We start from the raw sequence: 17,528 nt of genomic DNA on the forward strand, positions 1-17,528 counted from the left end.
ACAATTTTTTTACATTTTGACCTACTCTTTGCAGCCCCTTGAGTTTAAAAACATAAGATAACCATCAGATTGATTCATTGGATGCAAAAGAAAGTGATTTGCTGGTTGTATTACTTTTTAGTTATCGCTTTATGCAGGTTTTTGTGCTTTACGCAGCTGATCCTGGAGCATCTGATGATGGTGACAAAGAGTTAGAGAGCTTGTCTGCTGGGTCCCAGTGTGCCACACAATGTCCTGCAGTGTCCACAGACAGCGATCCTACTGTGGCATGCTTGGACCTGAGCAGCCAAAAAGGTATTACAGGAGTAGACTACTTTTATGGAAGCAAGTAATTTCACAGAAAAAACTGTTCTGATACTAGTGCTTAAGTAAAGTCTTTCTGGTGTTTTAACTCCTGATATTTGAAGCATTAAAATCCTGCAGAGACTTTAGTGTGTCAGCCTGATCAGTCTCATTTGCTGCCCTCTCCGATCATGTTTTTGTCCCTTTCCAGATATGAATCGGACTGATCTTGTCCTGGATGAGCCCAACGTCGAGGTTTATTTCCAGTCTTGCTGCAGGGCATCCGGGGTGAAAGACCTGGTCAGAGAGTTCATCAGAAAGGCAAAAATGGTGTGTTTCTGTGTGTGAGGAGAGAGGAGGGTTTGTGTGTTTCCTCATATGCTTGCAAAAAAAAAGATCACGACATGCATGCCTGTACATGTGGGGGATGATAACAAATGTTGGCATTAGATCTTAGTGCTGAAAAGTCAGATACACAGTGAGTGATATCTGTATGTACAGGTCTCGACTGTAGTGATTGACAGCTTTGTGTGACAACATGTGACCGTGTGTGTGTCTGTGTGTGTAGGCCCTGGCAATAGTGATGGAAAGCTTCAGTGACGTCGAGCTGCTCTGTGATCTTCTGGAGGCGAGCAGGAAGAGGAATGTCTCTGTTCATCTGCTGCTGGATCATCTCAACCTCAACCTGTTCGTCAGCATGTGGCAGGACCTCAAACTCGACAGCAAAAACTTCCCGGTGAGTTTGTTCATCTTCATCTTCCTCTTTCCATCTATCCACCTGCCTGTCTGAGCATGGCTGCATTCTGTTTGTTTGTTTTTTAACCAAAACTTCTTTGCAGGAGCCAAATATTAAAAAAGGATAAGTTAAATTCCTCATTGTAAGATGTATGTTGATAGAGTAGTGGTTGGTATTTGTGCCCCATGTGGACAACCATGGCATTAAATTGTTAATAAATTGGCACCAGTTGATGGCATCATGGTAATTATTAGTACCAGCTGTGCACAGCACAGGCTGCTTCAGGAGCCAAGAGCCCAAATAGTTTTTCTACGGGCTTTAATTTAGTTATCCATATCCTGTTTTGGTTGTTTTAGTGTAGTTTATCACAAGCAAGCACGCACGCACACACACAGGCTGCACGTTGCCATCCATGCACCCATCGACAGAACTACCGGCTGGACATCTAACCGTGAGTAATCTGATGAATGAGCGTAACTTTATTTAATACTAGCCTTGTTGTTGCACATTTCTTGGAGATGGAAATATGGCTTAAAGGAATTCAAGAAGGAAGCCATAATATTCTTCCTCCTGTGGAATAATCAGACTGCATCTAAACTTTTGGAAATGTATTTTGCTGTCTGAAAATGTGTGGAGGGTCGAAAAATACATTTTGCCTGACTTTGAGGAGCTCTGAGGCCTCATTACAGAAACATATTCTAACTGCTTGTCCTATCTTAACTTAAAGCTGAAGTAGGCGAGATTGGAGCAAATATGATTAAAAAAAAGTTATTTTTATAAAACAGAAATGCATGCATGAAATAGGTAACCTGGAAAAATTCATGTTCCTCTGTGTCCTCCGGTGCTCCTAACGGCATCTGCAAGATTTCAGAGACCGGAGGAAAACAAGCAGTCAGAGCTGATCTGAGGTCTGCTGTCCAGCTGCCGTCTATGACAGCCGGCTGTCAATCCCTCGCGAACTTCGACCAAACGGTCAAACTAGGCAGCTCTGATCAAATATGATGTGAAATCTGGTGAAGGAATGCCAAGTTCCGGTCACATAACCGTGTTGTGTCCAGTTAGTAACTGTTCTATTCCACACTATACCTGAAGGTGGTGCTGTAAGCTAATGCACTATAGGAAAAGGCAGGAAGTGAGGTATGACGTTGTTGCTGTGGGCTGTTGCCATGATGGAGCGAGTGCTTTGCTTCTGTTAATAAACTCTGTAACCATCCTACCTGATCGTGACTTCTTTTACGTGCAAACATAACAGACCGGAGCACAGCCAATAGGAACGCTCTCTCTCTCTAAAATGACCTGTGATTGGTCAAAGTCACCCGTCACAGTCTAGATATTCCAAAGCCTGTAAACAGAGCCATGCGGAGGAGCAGAAGTCTAGTTTTCTCTCAAATCACGTGAATTACAATATGCTGAAAGGTTATTATGGAATTTTTGCCCAGTGATGGCAAAAATATACTGCCTACTGCTACTTTAAGGTAGGAAAATCCTATCCTGTTACAGAAGCAATTCCTAAACTCATGACTCCATCTTCATTGGTGTCATTTAGTCATCCTTCACCTCTACTAACACAGCTTCCCTGCTGCAGCAGCACAGATGTCAGCACATGGAAAGCACCATAGCCAGACTGTACGTGATGGACGCGCTGCTGTCTTCTTTGTCTCATTGACGTTTCTGTTTTCCGCTCTCTTTCACAAGCTGAACTTTGGTCTTCAGCAGGGTGTTGAAACACAGGCGTCAGAGTCTGTGCTTGGAAAAGCAGGGGACTTTTTATAGTGCTGCCACTGATGCATGTAACCAAAATGACATTCAGCTACTTGATGTGATTTTTAGTTTGGGATCCAAATGTGCCACAGGGCATTTTTTATTTTAAATAAGTAGTACAATATTTTATTAGACTTAATCAGTCATTGTTGTTATGCACATCATTTTACCTTTAAATTACAGTGCAGTAGTATATCTTCAGTACCATCATGATGCTCCATATTTAACATATTTCTATAATTTGCTTAATAATATTCTTTTGCACTTTTATCTTTAGAAGTGTTTATTTTTTAAGTGCTATTTTTGCAAACATCAATATTTTGTTTATTGCAACATAACTCAACTGGGGGATAAAGATAATGTAACTTTTTATTTATGTACCAATTTAACAAACAAAACTATCACAACTTCTCACTGCCTATAGCAAAGGAAATGTGCTTTTCTTTCTGCTTCCTCAAGTGAAAAATTAACAAATTATACATATTGAGTAATTAATTGTGTGTGTGTGTGTGTGTGTGTGTGTGTGTGTGTGTGTGTGTGTGTGTGTGTGTGTGTGTGTGTGTGTGTGTGTGTGTGTGTGTGTGTGTGTGTGTGTGCGTGCGTGCGTGCGTGCGTGCGTGCGTGCGTGCGTGCGTGCGTGCGTGCGTGCGTGCGTGCGTGCGTGCGTGCGTGCGTGCGTGCGTGCGTGCGTGCGTGCGTGCGTGTATAGAAACTGTCAGTACGCAGTGTGGATGGACAGACCTACTGTGCCAAGACAGGCATGAAGCTGACTGGCCAGATTGCTGAGAGTTTCATCATCACTGACTGGACTGAGGTGCTGACCGGTTCATACAGGTATATACACACACACACACATACAAACATACATATACAGTACTTTATGTATGCACATGAACATATTCAAATAGCAAATCTTGTTATATGAATGTTTGTGTTATTTTAAGTGTCTCTCTTAATGTATTTGCATGTCTAGTCTGTGTCCACTTTACCTTTGTTTCTTCTCTTTTTAGTTTTTGGCTCTACCATTAATTCTTGTGTGTGTGTGTGTGTGTGTCTCTATTGTCTCCTCAGTTTCTCCTGGCTGTCCTGGCAGGTCCATCGTAGTCTTGCTGTTCTTGTAAAGGGCAGCGCGGCCATACCTTTCCATCAGGAATTCCTCAGGCTGTACTCCAGCTCCAAACCAGTCCCCGGCTTTGTGACTTTTATCACTGTGCCTCACACTCTTCCTCTTTACACCACATCACATGCAGCTCAAAACGCTAACACTTACGCCAGTAAGACAAAATCAAGCCCGACCAAAACAATGTGCCACAGAGCTCGGGATGAAGATGCTCAAAACGCTCAGACAAAAGCAAAAATGGCGGTTTTACGCAATCCACAGAGCGCAGAATTGGAGTGCAGCAAGGGCCAGCCTATACACATAGCAGGCACTGGTACACAAATGCATGAAAAACCTCCACAACTGTACCCAAATCATCTTGTTCAACCAGGAATACTGCAGAGTGCATCTGTGGGCAAGCCAAATCTTACATTGGGAGCTGTCTGCACACAGCATGGTGCACAAACAAATGTGGAACCTCTGGGGAAGAATCAAGCCCAGATCCAGAGTCACTCCAACCCTCTCAGTCAGACCCATGTCTCATATGTTCAGTCTCAGCCTACCAGCCTTGCCATCACCACTACAGCTGAAAAGAATGCAACGGCTCAAGAGTCAATCCCTCAACACGCTGCTTCCCCCACACACGGACAGCACAGGATTGCCAGCTATCAATCGACTTTCAAGACAAATCTTGAGCACCACAATGTGGGTGCAGAAGGTCTTTTCTTTCAGCGTAGGAATAGGAGCAGATTGACAGAGCCTTCGGGGATTGCTGCAGGTCTAGACACACAAAGACGACAATGGAACTGCTCACTTGGCTTTAAACCAAAAGTGGACTTTCTATCTGATAATCCCAAAGTCCTGCCTTCTTCCACATCACAGCAAAAACAAGCAACGACGGGCCTGTGGTTCCCTTTAACCCACCAAAGAGGACCTACATGTGGGCTACAACCTAAAGTGTCCTCTCTAGGAACCAGGAGGCATGATCAGCCTCAGAAGCACCACCAAACCTCCCTCCAGGCACACCCAACCACAGAGGCTCCTGGTTCAAAGTCAGCATCATCAGCTGTGGAGGCTCATCTTAAACATCAGCTCCAGTCGGACTCGAAGGTACTACATCTACAGCCCCACACTTCCCAGCAGGCGAGGCCCCCTCAAAGATTAAACTGGATTCCCCAGAGTCACACTGAAAGACTCAGACCTGTGGCTTGCCACAGCTCTTTCAACACCACCTACAGGACGGGACAGAGGATGGACGGACAGGTGTGCTGGAGGCCGTTTCATAGCAACATGAATACATCATTAGGAAGGAGCAAGAGTATGACTGGCAGACACTCAGCAGGCCTGAATCCAAAGATAACCAAGACGTAACAGGAATATACAAGTAAGTATAGTAAGTGAGTATACAACTAAGTTTGACCTTTAGTGCTATATATACTGACAGACTTGGACACATTTATTCACCCTCACACACACAGACACACTCCTAATCACACAGGTCAATGAAACATAGTGTATTCATCTGTTAAAGTAGTGCAGTGGGTAGAAATGGAGTAAATATGATTAAAAAGTTATTTTTATAAACGGTCACTATATCCTGACAGTAGTGCATGAGACAGGTAATCTGAAAAAGATCATGTGACTCTGGTGTCCTCCGGTGCTCCTAACGGCATCTGCAAGATTTCACAGACCGGAGGAAAACAAGCAGTCAGAGCCAGTGTTACTGCTATACCTACTGTATTTCTTACCTCAAATGTTTTCAGAAACATCTTGTAGTGTACTGTTTAGCTGGAGGGCTAGTGGGCAAATATGCTTGCTTTATGCAAATTGTCTGTATATATTTATGATTGGAAATCAGTATATTGAAAAAAGTCATTAAAAACATAATAGTGTGGTAAAAAAGTAATATTATAATAAGTTGAAAAAGTCATAAAAAAGTCAAAGTATACTATGTGGAAAAATTTCATGAAAAAGTCATAGTATAGTATGTCGAAAAATGTCATTAAAACTCATAGTATAGCATGTCGAAAAATGTCATGAAAAAGTCAGTATAATATGTCGAACAATTTCATAAAAAAAAGTTATAGTATGTCAAAAAATGTCATGAAAAAAAGTAATGTTGAAAAATTTCATGAAGTCATAGTATAGTATGTAAAGAAATCTTATGAAAAAAGTCATAGTATAGTATGTGGAAAAATGTCATGAAAAAAGTCAGTATAGTATGTCGAAGAGTTTCATGAAAAAAAAGTCATAGTATAGTATCTCGAAAAATTTCATGTAAAAAGACATAGTATAGTATGTCGAACAATTAAAAAAAAAGTCATAGCATGTCAAAAAATGTCATGAAAAAAAGTTATAGTATGGTATGTCAAACAATTTCATGAAAAAAAGTCAGTATAGTATTTCAAAAAATTTCATGAAAAATTCATAGTATAGTATGTCGAAAAATGTCATTAAAAGTCAGTATAGTATGTCAAACAATTTCATGAAAAAAAGTAATGTTGAAAAATTTCATGAAGTCATAGTATAGTATGTAAACAAAATTTTATGAAAAAAGTCATAGTATAGTTTGTTGAAAACTTGAATGAAAAAGTCATAGTATAGTATGTTGAAAAAATTTATAAAAAAAGTCATAGTATAGTATTTCGAAAAATTCCATGAAAAAAGTCATAGTATAGTATGTCGAAAAATGTAATTTAAAAAAAGTTAGACATTATACTCTGACTTCATATTAATGGTTGGTCTGTTAAATTTAAGTGATGTATGCTAACATGCACAATATCACAGCACTAGAACAGACACACCTATGGAGCGGTTATTCATAATACCCACGTTTTTCTTGCTATGACATGTCAAAATATCTGCTACTCTTTCATTTGTTTTCAGCCCGTTTAGGTTACATCTGCGCAAAATGTTTGAGAATATTTCAGAACAATAAAACATATTTTATTTCAATTATTCTTACGATATGTACATGTTAAGGCATAAGTGATATTTTAGGCTTAGATACTTTGTTTCAATGCAGAATAGAATCACTGTCAAACTATACTACACAGTATAAACTGGATGAAATATTAATGGTTAATCTGTTTTTTTTAATACTGTGTGATTAACTATGACTACATTCACTGTGCTTGAATTAAGGGGAGAGGTGTGATTTATACTTTTGAATATTGTGTATTTTGGGGGGGTATTCAGCAACAATTTAGCATTTGACCTGTATTTGTGTATTTCCACATGTATTTTGGTTATGATATCAATAATGTCCACTTCTGTTTCAGGATTTGGATTTGGCTTTCAGTTCATCCAGTCTGTTCCTCAGTACCTTCCTGTCTGCCAACTTCTCTGTAAACTGGCATCACCGGAGGAGCATCAGGACTGTGTATCCGTCTGCGTCTGATATTGACAGCCATCAGTCTTTAGCACACCAGTCAGTAAGATCTTGTTCCACCAGCGCTCCCTGAAGCTCTGCACACACATACTGGCCAGACTCTCCCCATCCTGGTAGTCCTCTCTCATCTTATCTGGGATCAGGTCCTCTGACACCACCTGGGAGATCAAACAGAGAGACTGAAAGTGTGCTTCTTACACATATACAGTACATGTGTCTGGAAGTGGTCTTACTTGTGGACGCATGTGTGGGCCCATGTTTATCTGTGTGCGTGTAGAAAAGTATACCTATAAGTTTATGTATGTCTAGGTTTGTACATGTGTATATGTATATATACTATATGTATTTATGTTTGTGTGTATGTGTACAGTATATGTTTATATGTGTGTATGTATATGTATATATATAAATTATATACAAATATTTTTGGGTTTATGAATATCTATATGGGTATGTATATGTGTATGTATGAACATATTTGTATGTTTATATGTCTATATAAATGTATATGTATAAGTGTAGATATGGAAATGTATGTGTGCATATATACGCCGGTATCCATGGTATAGTATGTAAATTAATCTAATACACAAACTTGAATACAGCATCCAATCTAGTTTTTATATCTCTGCCTCCCTTTTTTATTTGTTTATTTTATTTTTTTCTACTTTTTTTTGTCTAATGCTGATGTTTTCTTTTGTGTACATCTTGTCTTTGTTCGTTTCTAAGTTCATTACTTAAAAGCTTGTTTATAAACTTTTGTAAATTGCATATATGATAACTATCTCGAAAAAAATTAAGTATACAAAAAAGAAAGTGTGCTACTGAGTAAAAACTAAATCTACTCGCTTTAACTAAGCCCCAAACCCAGGCTAACCCTTAACTGCTTGAAATTCAGACCTTGACACGGCATGAATTAACAAAACCAGGAGCGTGTCTTCACCTCGGTGAGAGCCTGCAAGGTTGTTTCTTTGGGATTCAGCCTGTGTAACACCTCGTCTGCCATCTGCAGAGTGCTCTCAGTGCGCTGCAACACAAAGGAGGACTGCTGCTGTCGAAGGAATCTCAACAGGAGTCTGAGGGAGACAGAACGGACGAGGAGACATTCAGACACTACGATTTACATTCAAACTCTTCATAAATACTCAGAGCAAATCTCTAATTTGAGCACACATTGTCACTGAGTTGATGTTTTGCAGATTATCTGGTTGAAAATCTGATTGGGACAACTGATTAACATTAGGTATTTTAAAAGCTGTAGATTTCTCGCTTATGTAAAAGTTTTGGTAAAAAAAAGAAAGTAAATTTAAAGCCTACAAGCTCCTTTCAAGAAGAAGAAGTGTACACAACATCTGGGCCAGCTGCTCTCTCTGTGACTTTCAACTGTTACAATATGTGAAATAAATTCAAAACATTGGCTGATAATTTGTGTGCAATGAAGCATTGGGATCACAACCGCTGTACCTCGTCCTGATGAAACAGGTGCAAGCTTTCAGCCAGATTCTGTCCTCATCGAGCTCTGCTGCCTCCTCCTGTAGTTCCTCAGTGTCTCCATCATTCTGCTCTTCTGCTGATTCACACCTCTGTAGGGAACACCATCCTAGTAAAGGCAACACATCAGATCACATTAAACCATGAGGACAAATCATTTAGTTTTCATCTACGTGTTTGTTACAACATGTATGTTGAAAAAAAGTCATAGTATAGTATGTCAAAAAAAGTTTTAAAAAGTCATTGTATATTATGTCAAACAAAAGTCATAGTATAGTATGTCAGCGTTCATTCACCATAGCAACAAAAAACAAAAATCAACGATTCACCAGCATAATTGACTTTTAAAGAAATGATATGGTTGCTAAATGAGACAGGAAATGAACTCCATCCTACCTGTTGTTCTGTCGCTGTCCAGCAGCTGCAGACACGTCTGTCCCAGGTTGTACCAGTGCCAGGGGTTGAAGGGCAGCAGGATACACAGCCGCTGCAGAGACGACATCTTTGATCCTACGACTCCAAAATGCTGGTAGATGCTGACCTTTAGTAAAAGTTTATATTTCAGTCAAACTACAACTTTATTACATTTCCACAGAATGGTTTGGAACCAACAAACGGGGAACAATGTGCTTGTGTGTGTGTGTGTGTGTGTGTGTGTGTGTTTGTTGTGTGTGTGTGTTGTGTGTTGTGTGTTGTGTGTGTGTTCCCGGTAATGCTGACCTTGAGCAGCAGGAGGCCGGTCAGGTGACAGGTGTTGGAGGCATCTTTGCTCTGGAGAAAGATCATGTATACATTACTACGGAGTTCAGAGAATTCAGATTGATTTCTTACAGAAATTTTAGTAGACTAAATATGCAACTTGCTCCTTCAGATAGGTTATCTATCACAGAGAACATTTAATCAGCTTCAGCTTTATCACTGTTATTATTTCATACATGAAAAAGGGATGGTGCGTTCATGTGCCACGATTTTAAGAGACAATTAGCCACACAGACTGCAATAATGAGCTACATTGGTGGACTATTTAAACCAGAAGACTGACAATAAGCACATGTGGACTCTAGTAACTTTGTGTATTAAAAAGATTCCTGTTTGACGGCCAACCTTTAATATTGGAGCTTCCTAGGGCTCATAGAAGCACCATCGCATTCATCTTTAGTAGCTCATTTAGCTGAAGTACAAACCAAATAACTAATGAATAAAGGTAAACAGTAAAAACTACTAGTAATGTAAGTAATGGTTGTAGACCACCAGTTATCATTTATTTACTAATGTTTTTCTATATACTAATAGTATTTCATGACAGTGAGAGCAAACAGACATTATTTAAATGAACAAAATAACAATCAATGTAATCATTTTGGATTTTTTCTTTAACACAGTGATATATAGTATAAAGGATTTCACAATGATAGCAGGTTTTTCTAATTACAGTAGGGACCATCTATGTCTATAGGCTTATATATATATATATATATAGACTAGAGAGAGATATCTATATATATCTATATATGTGTAAGTATATATCTATCTATATATACTGTATATAGATAGATATATAGAGATAAATATGTATAGATATATCTCTATACATACACATATATACACACACATAGATAGATAGATAGATAGATAGATAGATAGATAGATAGATAGATAGATAGATAGATAGATAGATAGATAGATAGAGAGAGAGAGAGAGAGAGAGAGAGAGAGAGAGAGAGAGAGAGAGAGAGAGATATACATCTCTCTCTATATATATATACTGTATATACATGGTAGGGACACTGTTCTGCATGGAAAACCTTTCAGGAAAGGTTCATAGAAGAATTACCAGTAAGTCAGCCAAGTCCAGCGCCCTGTCTCTCTGTCCCAGTTTGGTGCAGCATCGGGCCATTCCCTCCAGTACATCTCTTCTGATGGTCAGGTTGTTGTCAGCGATCCACTCCAGGCAGCTGCTGTATGCATCCAAGGCTTTCTATACCCACCCACCCATTTTCAGATAGTCAAGTATGTGTATGATAACACATCATGACAGCAGAAAGTGCGTTGTTCAAATACAGCAGATTACGGCTGTATTAAATATTCAAACAATTCAACCTGGTTATTTTTCACAAGGAGATTCGGTGTGATGTGGCTGAAATGTGTTTTCAGTCTTTGTCATGTTGTCTGGAAATGTTGCCGCGCTGCACACTAATTATAGTAAATATATTCCTTTTGTGCTCAGTTGGATAGAATATGTTAATGTATACATTACAGGAATAAGTAATGTAAGTGTATCACATTTTATGTGGTAAACCTTTAAGTTAATTATTTAAGTTATAAAAAGGGGGTAGAACCATACAAGTGTTTACTCTTGCACACTCCTTTTATTTATTTAGAATTTGTTTTATATGTTCATTACATTGGTTATTCTTGTTTTGTTTTCTTATTATGTGTTACATATTCAAAATAAATCTAATCTATCTATCTAAGTCCTGTAAGTTGTTATCTCAGCAGCAGCTCTACAGAAACATTTAAATATTGGCCCATGACAACAGTGCCGCTGCATAATAATAATCCCCATAGGACATTGAACTGGGAACTTTCGCTTATTTCTCTGTAACTTCTCACCAACTTCACTGGTACTTTGTCAGCTTAACTGAAAAATCACAATGGCCAAAATTAGAGATGAATGTTTAATTACCTGATGGTCCCCCTGTCTCACGGCCAAGTCACCTCTAAACTTATAGATTTTCTGCTTCTCCAGAGGATCATCTGTATCAAGAGCAGTACTCTCACAGAACCACTGCAGAGAGAAACAAGGAGACAACAATTTTAAAAAACAGCTCATGCATTATTTACACATACAGTTCCACAAATATAATGTGAAGCAATATTCAAAAAAATCACAGAATCCAGAAACAAGTATATTACATATCTACCAAATGTCATTTAAGAGATTCCACATGCAAATGTGCTTTAAATTAAGTGAACATTTAGCTAGATGCAATGCCATGGGAGAAACTGGATTTGGTTTTTAGGCATTTTATCTTACAGTTAAATATAAATACTAACCTAATATCAATGTGCTAACGTTGTCCACAACGGAGATAAAAACTTTTTGTTTTTTAATCTAAGTCTTTATGCTTGAACTGTATGAAGAAGCTTGTTTGTGTTACATGCTATTTATAGTTTGGTTTATTTTATCTTTTATATATATATATATATATATGTATATATATATATTATATAATATATATTAAAATATATGTATATTATAATATCTATAATATATATTATTATTTATATAATATATATATATATTATATATGTTATATTATAATATATATAATATTGTATATTATATATATTATAATATATATAATATATATTGGTCTTTGCATGGCCCATGTTGGATTGAATCTGTGATTATTGTTTTGATTTGTTTCCTATATGAGTATTTAAGGTGGATGTTGTGTAATTGTTTGGTGGATGTTGTTTCAGTCAACTCAACCTTAGCTTGCTAGCTAACTAGCTACTAGCTAGCAGCTTCTCTCTCGCCATAAAGCCTTAAAGATTAAAGACAGCGTCACTTCATCCACGTCCAGCATCGTCCACACACACACACACACACACACTGCAGCTGTGTGTGATGTTAACCAGTGAAGTGTATATGTAACAGACTCACCTCGGGCTCACACAGTTTGGCGTTATAAGCAGACTTAGACAGAGACACGGACACGGAGACTCGCTGCTTCGCCTCCGCAAACATCGAGTCATCAAACGAGCTTCCAAAGATCTCCATCTGGAGCTGAACAACACCACCAATACCCCGAGTACAACAGGTCAACGTGTCTGAAAACACAGCTACCTGAAGCAAGTGGACGGTTTGTTTACACCCTCATGGTTACACAGTCCTTTCACTGTAAAGTGCACGACTAATACATTGTCCAGGATTAATAGTTCCGGGCAGAAAGGTTCCGACCCGGGCGCATGCAGCACACATCAACATAACGAGGATGAATAAATACATCAGAACTTTGATTTAGCTTACGAGATTTTAAAATTTTGTCCTACGATATAAAATACATTAATACATATCCCACTCGTGAATTGTGAAGCCTTTATTTGTCTTAAAAAATAGGCAGTTGCTAACAAGTGGCTAAATGAAACTACTAAACGTCTAAATGACTTGTCATTTGTAGAGATTGTCATGCTGAACAAAATGTGTAAGTATCATAAATGTTTGTTTGCCACAGAGTTTATTTTCTGCTATAATCCAAAACCAAATGGTAAAATCCCCATTGGCTTTTTGCCGGGGAACCCAAGATGATGCTAATTTTCTGGTTGGCCTACAAAAAAATACGTCATCCCTGGAGCACTCTATATTCAGAGGAAATAACATCATAATTATAATTTAAAAAAATACATACTGAAGTCTGCAAATGCAAGGTTTTTTTAATATGAGCAAAGGTTTACAAAATACATTAAAATTAAAATTGATGTGTATTTGAAAGACATCTCAAACATTTTTGAATTAGTATATTGTTTTCATATCAGAATTAATCAACACAATATGGATAGTCCATTCAAATGTCAGCATCCATTTTCAAGAAGAGAATGAAAAAAAACCTCTAACATCAATAATTAAATGTTTGAAACAGTGGAGGCAAAAGTCTTACAACAGCAAAAAAATGATGCTATCTTATTATTATTATTATTATATCACAGTATCATGAATTACACATGAAGGATATAGTGACACATCTTTAAACACATTTCAAACATTTTAAAAAGCAAGTGCATGCATGGCCTAAAACACAGGGTGAAACTAATTACATAAATCGTGTAGTTACTAAAAAAAAAAACCCACCTACAACACACATTAGAAGGAGAATTTGTCACAAAACAACAATGCCACCTCTGACCCTCTTCCAAACATTGATTTCTCTATATCTCTGCGCAGATGAAATTATACGTCTCGTAGTCAGGCTTGCTGAACCAGAGATGGTCCTCATGTTTATTCATGACACCACTCATGTCACACTGCTCTTCCTTACCGTTTTGACCCCAGCGAGTAAAGTCTACGCGCTGATCATCGACCCAGAACCAGAACCCGAGGGTGCAGGTGTAGCGAAGACCCAGCCACACAAAGCGAGTGTCGGCATCCTTGGCATGCAACTCAGCCCAGGCCTGGGTGTCTTCGTCAACAATGGAAGCCAGGTCCTTGTCTTGTTCCCTGCAGTGGTACAGGGCATCTTCCCACGTCTTGTTCTCTCTGATCAGTTGAAAGGGTGATTCTAGAAAAACAAACATCAGTGCACATTTTTTTTCAAGTGAATAAAAACTAAATAAGTGAACATGTGCAAGCCATTTTGAGGGTTAGGGCAAAAACACGAGGGTTTTAAAACTGTGTGTAATTATCTACCAGGGTGGTCCAACAAATTAACTGAGTCACCTGGGAGTCATCCACTTTAGAAGAAACAAATACATTCCTCTGATAATAGCATCATTCTCATGATAAACACGTCTCACTTTCAACTCTTAAAGCCGTGGACACACAGGGAACGTCAGGAGCGTGTGGCGGCTGCGTTACCTGTTGTTTTTTTATATCGGCGTCCCTGTGAACAGGTTAGAGCAGCCACACTGCCCACATTTATTGTACCTTTTTTTGTGCCGAAGATCTTCACTTCACACAGAATTAAATTTTTTTTTTCCGGGCGGGACACAGTGATGTAGCGTCCTGACAAGCTTGCATTACAAGTAAAGTTATTCCAATGGCCTTTCTTGAAGTATGTGATGTTTTTACATCTGGAGGAGAGAAAAAGATGAACAAGCAGTAAGAGGGAGAGATCTAGAACCTCTCATCTCGAAAACGTTTTGGACATGCCAAAGCCTGGAAATGTGAAATAAAAGCAATTTAAAGGAACATGAAGGTATTAGGCTTACATGCGGTTGGTGGTACCGTTCTCCTTACGAGAGTACCCAATGTAGATCCGAGAACCGGTTATATTAGAATTATCCTGGTCAACGTTGTAGATACTGATAGAAGAAATTGTGTAGACACCCAGCAAGTCAATTCTCCACCAGGAGTTGATCTTTTCAAGGGTGTGAGCACATTTCGTCTGATTCCCATCAATTGCTCTTGTAGAAACGTATGGGACACCTAAATCTTTGTAGACTGTTGACTGGGATGTTGTCCCGTTCAGTTCAGTTTCATCTTCTGCGTTGCAGAGAGCTGTAGACAAAAACAGAAAGAAATATAGTATTACTTTAAAAATATTGTCCCTTGCATATTTAGCATAGAAATACCTTTTTTTTTTGCATGACTTGAGAGAAATGAAACTGACGAGTGTAAACAAAAATGCATTTAGTCCAATCTGTTTCATGGTCATCTATGTGTAAGTGAAGGATTACTGTTCCCATTTAAAAAAAAAAAAATTCTGTGAGTAACCAGAAATTATAAAGTAATATAATATATATATATATTATCAATGATTATTGTTTGTGAATCATTTATAATTATACAGTGTTATAAGCAGCTTTTAAAGCATGTTTATAATGCATTATAGACAACAGCGTCATAGAAAGTGTTAACCAAATATTTTAGTCACGTCAAGTTACTGGCAGCTATGATAACATTGCTTGGTATTACAGCAGTAAGGCAAGGCAGCTTTATTTGTAGAGCACATTTCAGCAACAGGGTAATTCAAAGTGCTTTACACAAACATTCAGGAACATTGTGACAAAGTGCAAAAGAACATTAAAAGATAATTCAAACGTTAAAGATTAGAAAATAAAAACAAGATAAAAATAAAAGCTAGAATAGAAGCTAAAATAGAGTATAACACACTAGAGTAAAAGATATAGTGCAGTATAAGATACTTATTTGGTTTAATAAAAGGCAGCAGCAAACAGGAAAGTTTGAAGCTTTGATTTAAAAGAACTCAGAGTTTGAGGTCCTGCAGGTTTCTGGGAGCTTGTTCCAGATATTTGGAACATAAAAACTGAACGCTGCTTCTGCATGTTTAGTTCTGACTCTGGGGACACTAAGCAGACCTGATCCAGATGACCTGAGAGGTCTGGATGGTTCAGAACATAGCAGAAGATCAGAAATATATTTTGTCCCTAAACCGTGTAGTGCTTTGTAAACCAGCAGCAGTATTTAGAAATCAATTCTCTGAGAGACAGGGAGCCAGTCCTCAGAACTGGACTGATATGATCCACTTTCTTGGTCTTAGTGAGGACTCTAGCAGCAGCATTCTGAATCAGCTGCAGGGGTCTGATCCATTCTTTAGGAAGACCAGTAAAGATGCCGTTACAGTAGTCAAGTCAGCTGAGGATAAATGCATGGACTAGTTTTTCTAAATCCTGCTGAGACATCAGTCCTCTAATTCTTTTGAATTGAAGAAAATAATAAATAAAATGTACATTATTAAAACTCAACTCGTTATTGTGAGCGGCTGTCTTTATAATTGTCCTAATATGGCTGTTAAAGCTCAGGTCAGAGTCCATGACTACAACAAGATTTCTGGCTTGGTCCGAGCTTTCTAACATTACAGATTGTAGCTGAGCACTAAACCTTTAATCTTTCCTCTTTGGCTCCAAAAACTACGACCTCAGTTTTGTCTTTGTTCACCTGAAGAAAATTCTGGCACATCCAGTTATTGACTTGTTCAATGCACTCAACGATAACTCAGCAGTAAGCACAGAATACCCATGCTTCAATAAATAATAAACACTTGGTGGCATACAAGTCAAATCATCTTTCTAAATAATTAAATTATGGGAGTGTAGAGCATTTTACGGTTTATCATTTTATCCCCGATTCCCATTTTTGTGGACATCTCGTTCTGTGTGTCGATCATTTAAAAGGTCACCGACGTGCATGTGTATAAAGTGAGTTACTTACCGATCAGAGAGATGAACAATAGACTCCACAGCATCTTTACTGTGAAACAGAAAATATAACATCAGTTGACTAGAAGACAAGTTAAATATTCTATACAAGTGACCACAGATGAGATCAGGAATGAAGCTTTCAATTCCCTTTAAACTGCACAGATGTATCTACCTACATCTAAGAGGAAGACACTACTTTGCAAGGACTTCTTAACAGTGCAAAAGTGGAAAAATTTACAATTTAAATGGTACTAAACTCACCTTGTTGTTTTTTTTCTCTCAACAATAATATTAAAATGACGCCCTCTCCCATCTACAGCTGTATTTACACTTATCTCCCTTCCCTGACCGCTGCCTATATGGAAATACACTAACGTCATCTTTCCCAGTTGCCACTAGTTTACATACTGTAGTTTGCATAGTAAAAGCACCTCCACATTAATATTTACATCTGTCAAAATATCATAACTCTCTCTCTGGTCAACCTACAGTCAGTGTACTGTTGTACTGTTCCAACGCATGCAAATATCTCTGCATGTTCATGATATTTGCTTCAACAGAGAATGTTTCATTCAAGTCAACCCCCTCTGCGTCTGTATAGGACTGTTATTTTTAGGTTTGCTGCGAAATAAATTTGATTATCAGTTACATGTTACATTTCAACAAAGGGCTTTTGATGGACTCTAAGAAAGAAGAAGAATACTAAAAGCTATCTATTTTCAACAACTGACACTGCATCACTGATGGTTTAGTTAAAAGCACACTGTTAATACTATCAACAGTGACGATAAATGACTAATAAGTGACAGTGACAAATAGTGACTGACTAGTAGGGTCATAGTTTTAATGGGACACTATGCAGTACTTTCCCCTCTGTATCTGTA

The 17,528-nt window shown here is 38.1% G+C and overlaps 3 protein-coding genes across 3 annotated transcripts; 1 reads left to right on the forward strand and 2 right to left on the reverse strand.

Moving 5' to 3' along the window:
• The first annotated feature begins 19 nt into the window (after nt 1-19).
• On the forward strand, nt 20-5,254 carry LOC119497524. The gene is made up of 5 exons (XM_037785702.1): nt 20-294; nt 494-612; nt 851-1,018; nt 3,489-3,613; nt 3,851-5,254. The coding sequence occupies exons 1-5, from the start codon at nt 132-134 to the stop codon at nt 5,247-5,249; spliced, it is 1,974 nt and encodes a 657-aa protein (XP_037641630.1). The 5' UTR covers nt 20-131; the 3' UTR covers nt 5,250-5,254.
• Nucleotides 5,255-6,802: 1,548 nt separating this feature from the next.
• Nucleotides 6,803-12,681, reverse strand: zgc:101716 (uncharacterized protein LOC492784 homolog). Its single transcript, XM_037785870.1, has 8 exons — nt 12,431-12,681; nt 11,447-11,548; nt 10,595-10,738; nt 9,481-9,531; nt 9,157-9,301; nt 8,734-8,869; nt 8,213-8,345; nt 6,803-7,427 (listed from the first exon to the last, which is right to left on the reverse strand). Exons 1-8 carry the CDS (start codon nt 12,545-12,547, stop codon nt 7,251-7,253), a joined length of 1,005 nt encoding a protein of 334 aa, XP_037641798.1. The 5' UTR covers nt 12,548-12,681; the 3' UTR covers nt 6,803-7,250.
• A 529-nt stretch (nt 12,682-13,210) lies between these two features.
• On the reverse strand, nt 13,211-17,146 carry LOC119496582 (fucolectin-1-like). Its single transcript, XM_037783983.1, has 5 exons — nt 16,906-17,146; nt 16,655-16,693; nt 14,692-14,980; nt 14,408-14,553; nt 13,211-14,042 (listed from the first exon to the last, which is right to left on the reverse strand). The coding sequence occupies exons 1-5, from the start codon at nt 16,955-16,957 to the stop codon at nt 13,693-13,695; spliced, it is 876 nt and encodes a 291-aa protein (XP_037639911.1). The 5' UTR covers nt 16,958-17,146; the 3' UTR covers nt 13,211-13,692.
• Between the last annotated feature and the right edge of the window lie 382 nt (nt 17,147-17,528).

The sequence above is a fragment of the Sebastes umbrosus genome, chromosome 11, assembly GCF_015220745.1.
Source record: "Sebastes umbrosus isolate fSebUmb1 chromosome 11, fSebUmb1.pri, whole genome shotgun sequence".
Classification (NCBI taxonomy): Eukaryota; Metazoa; Chordata; class Actinopteri; order Perciformes; family Sebastidae; genus Sebastes; species Sebastes umbrosus.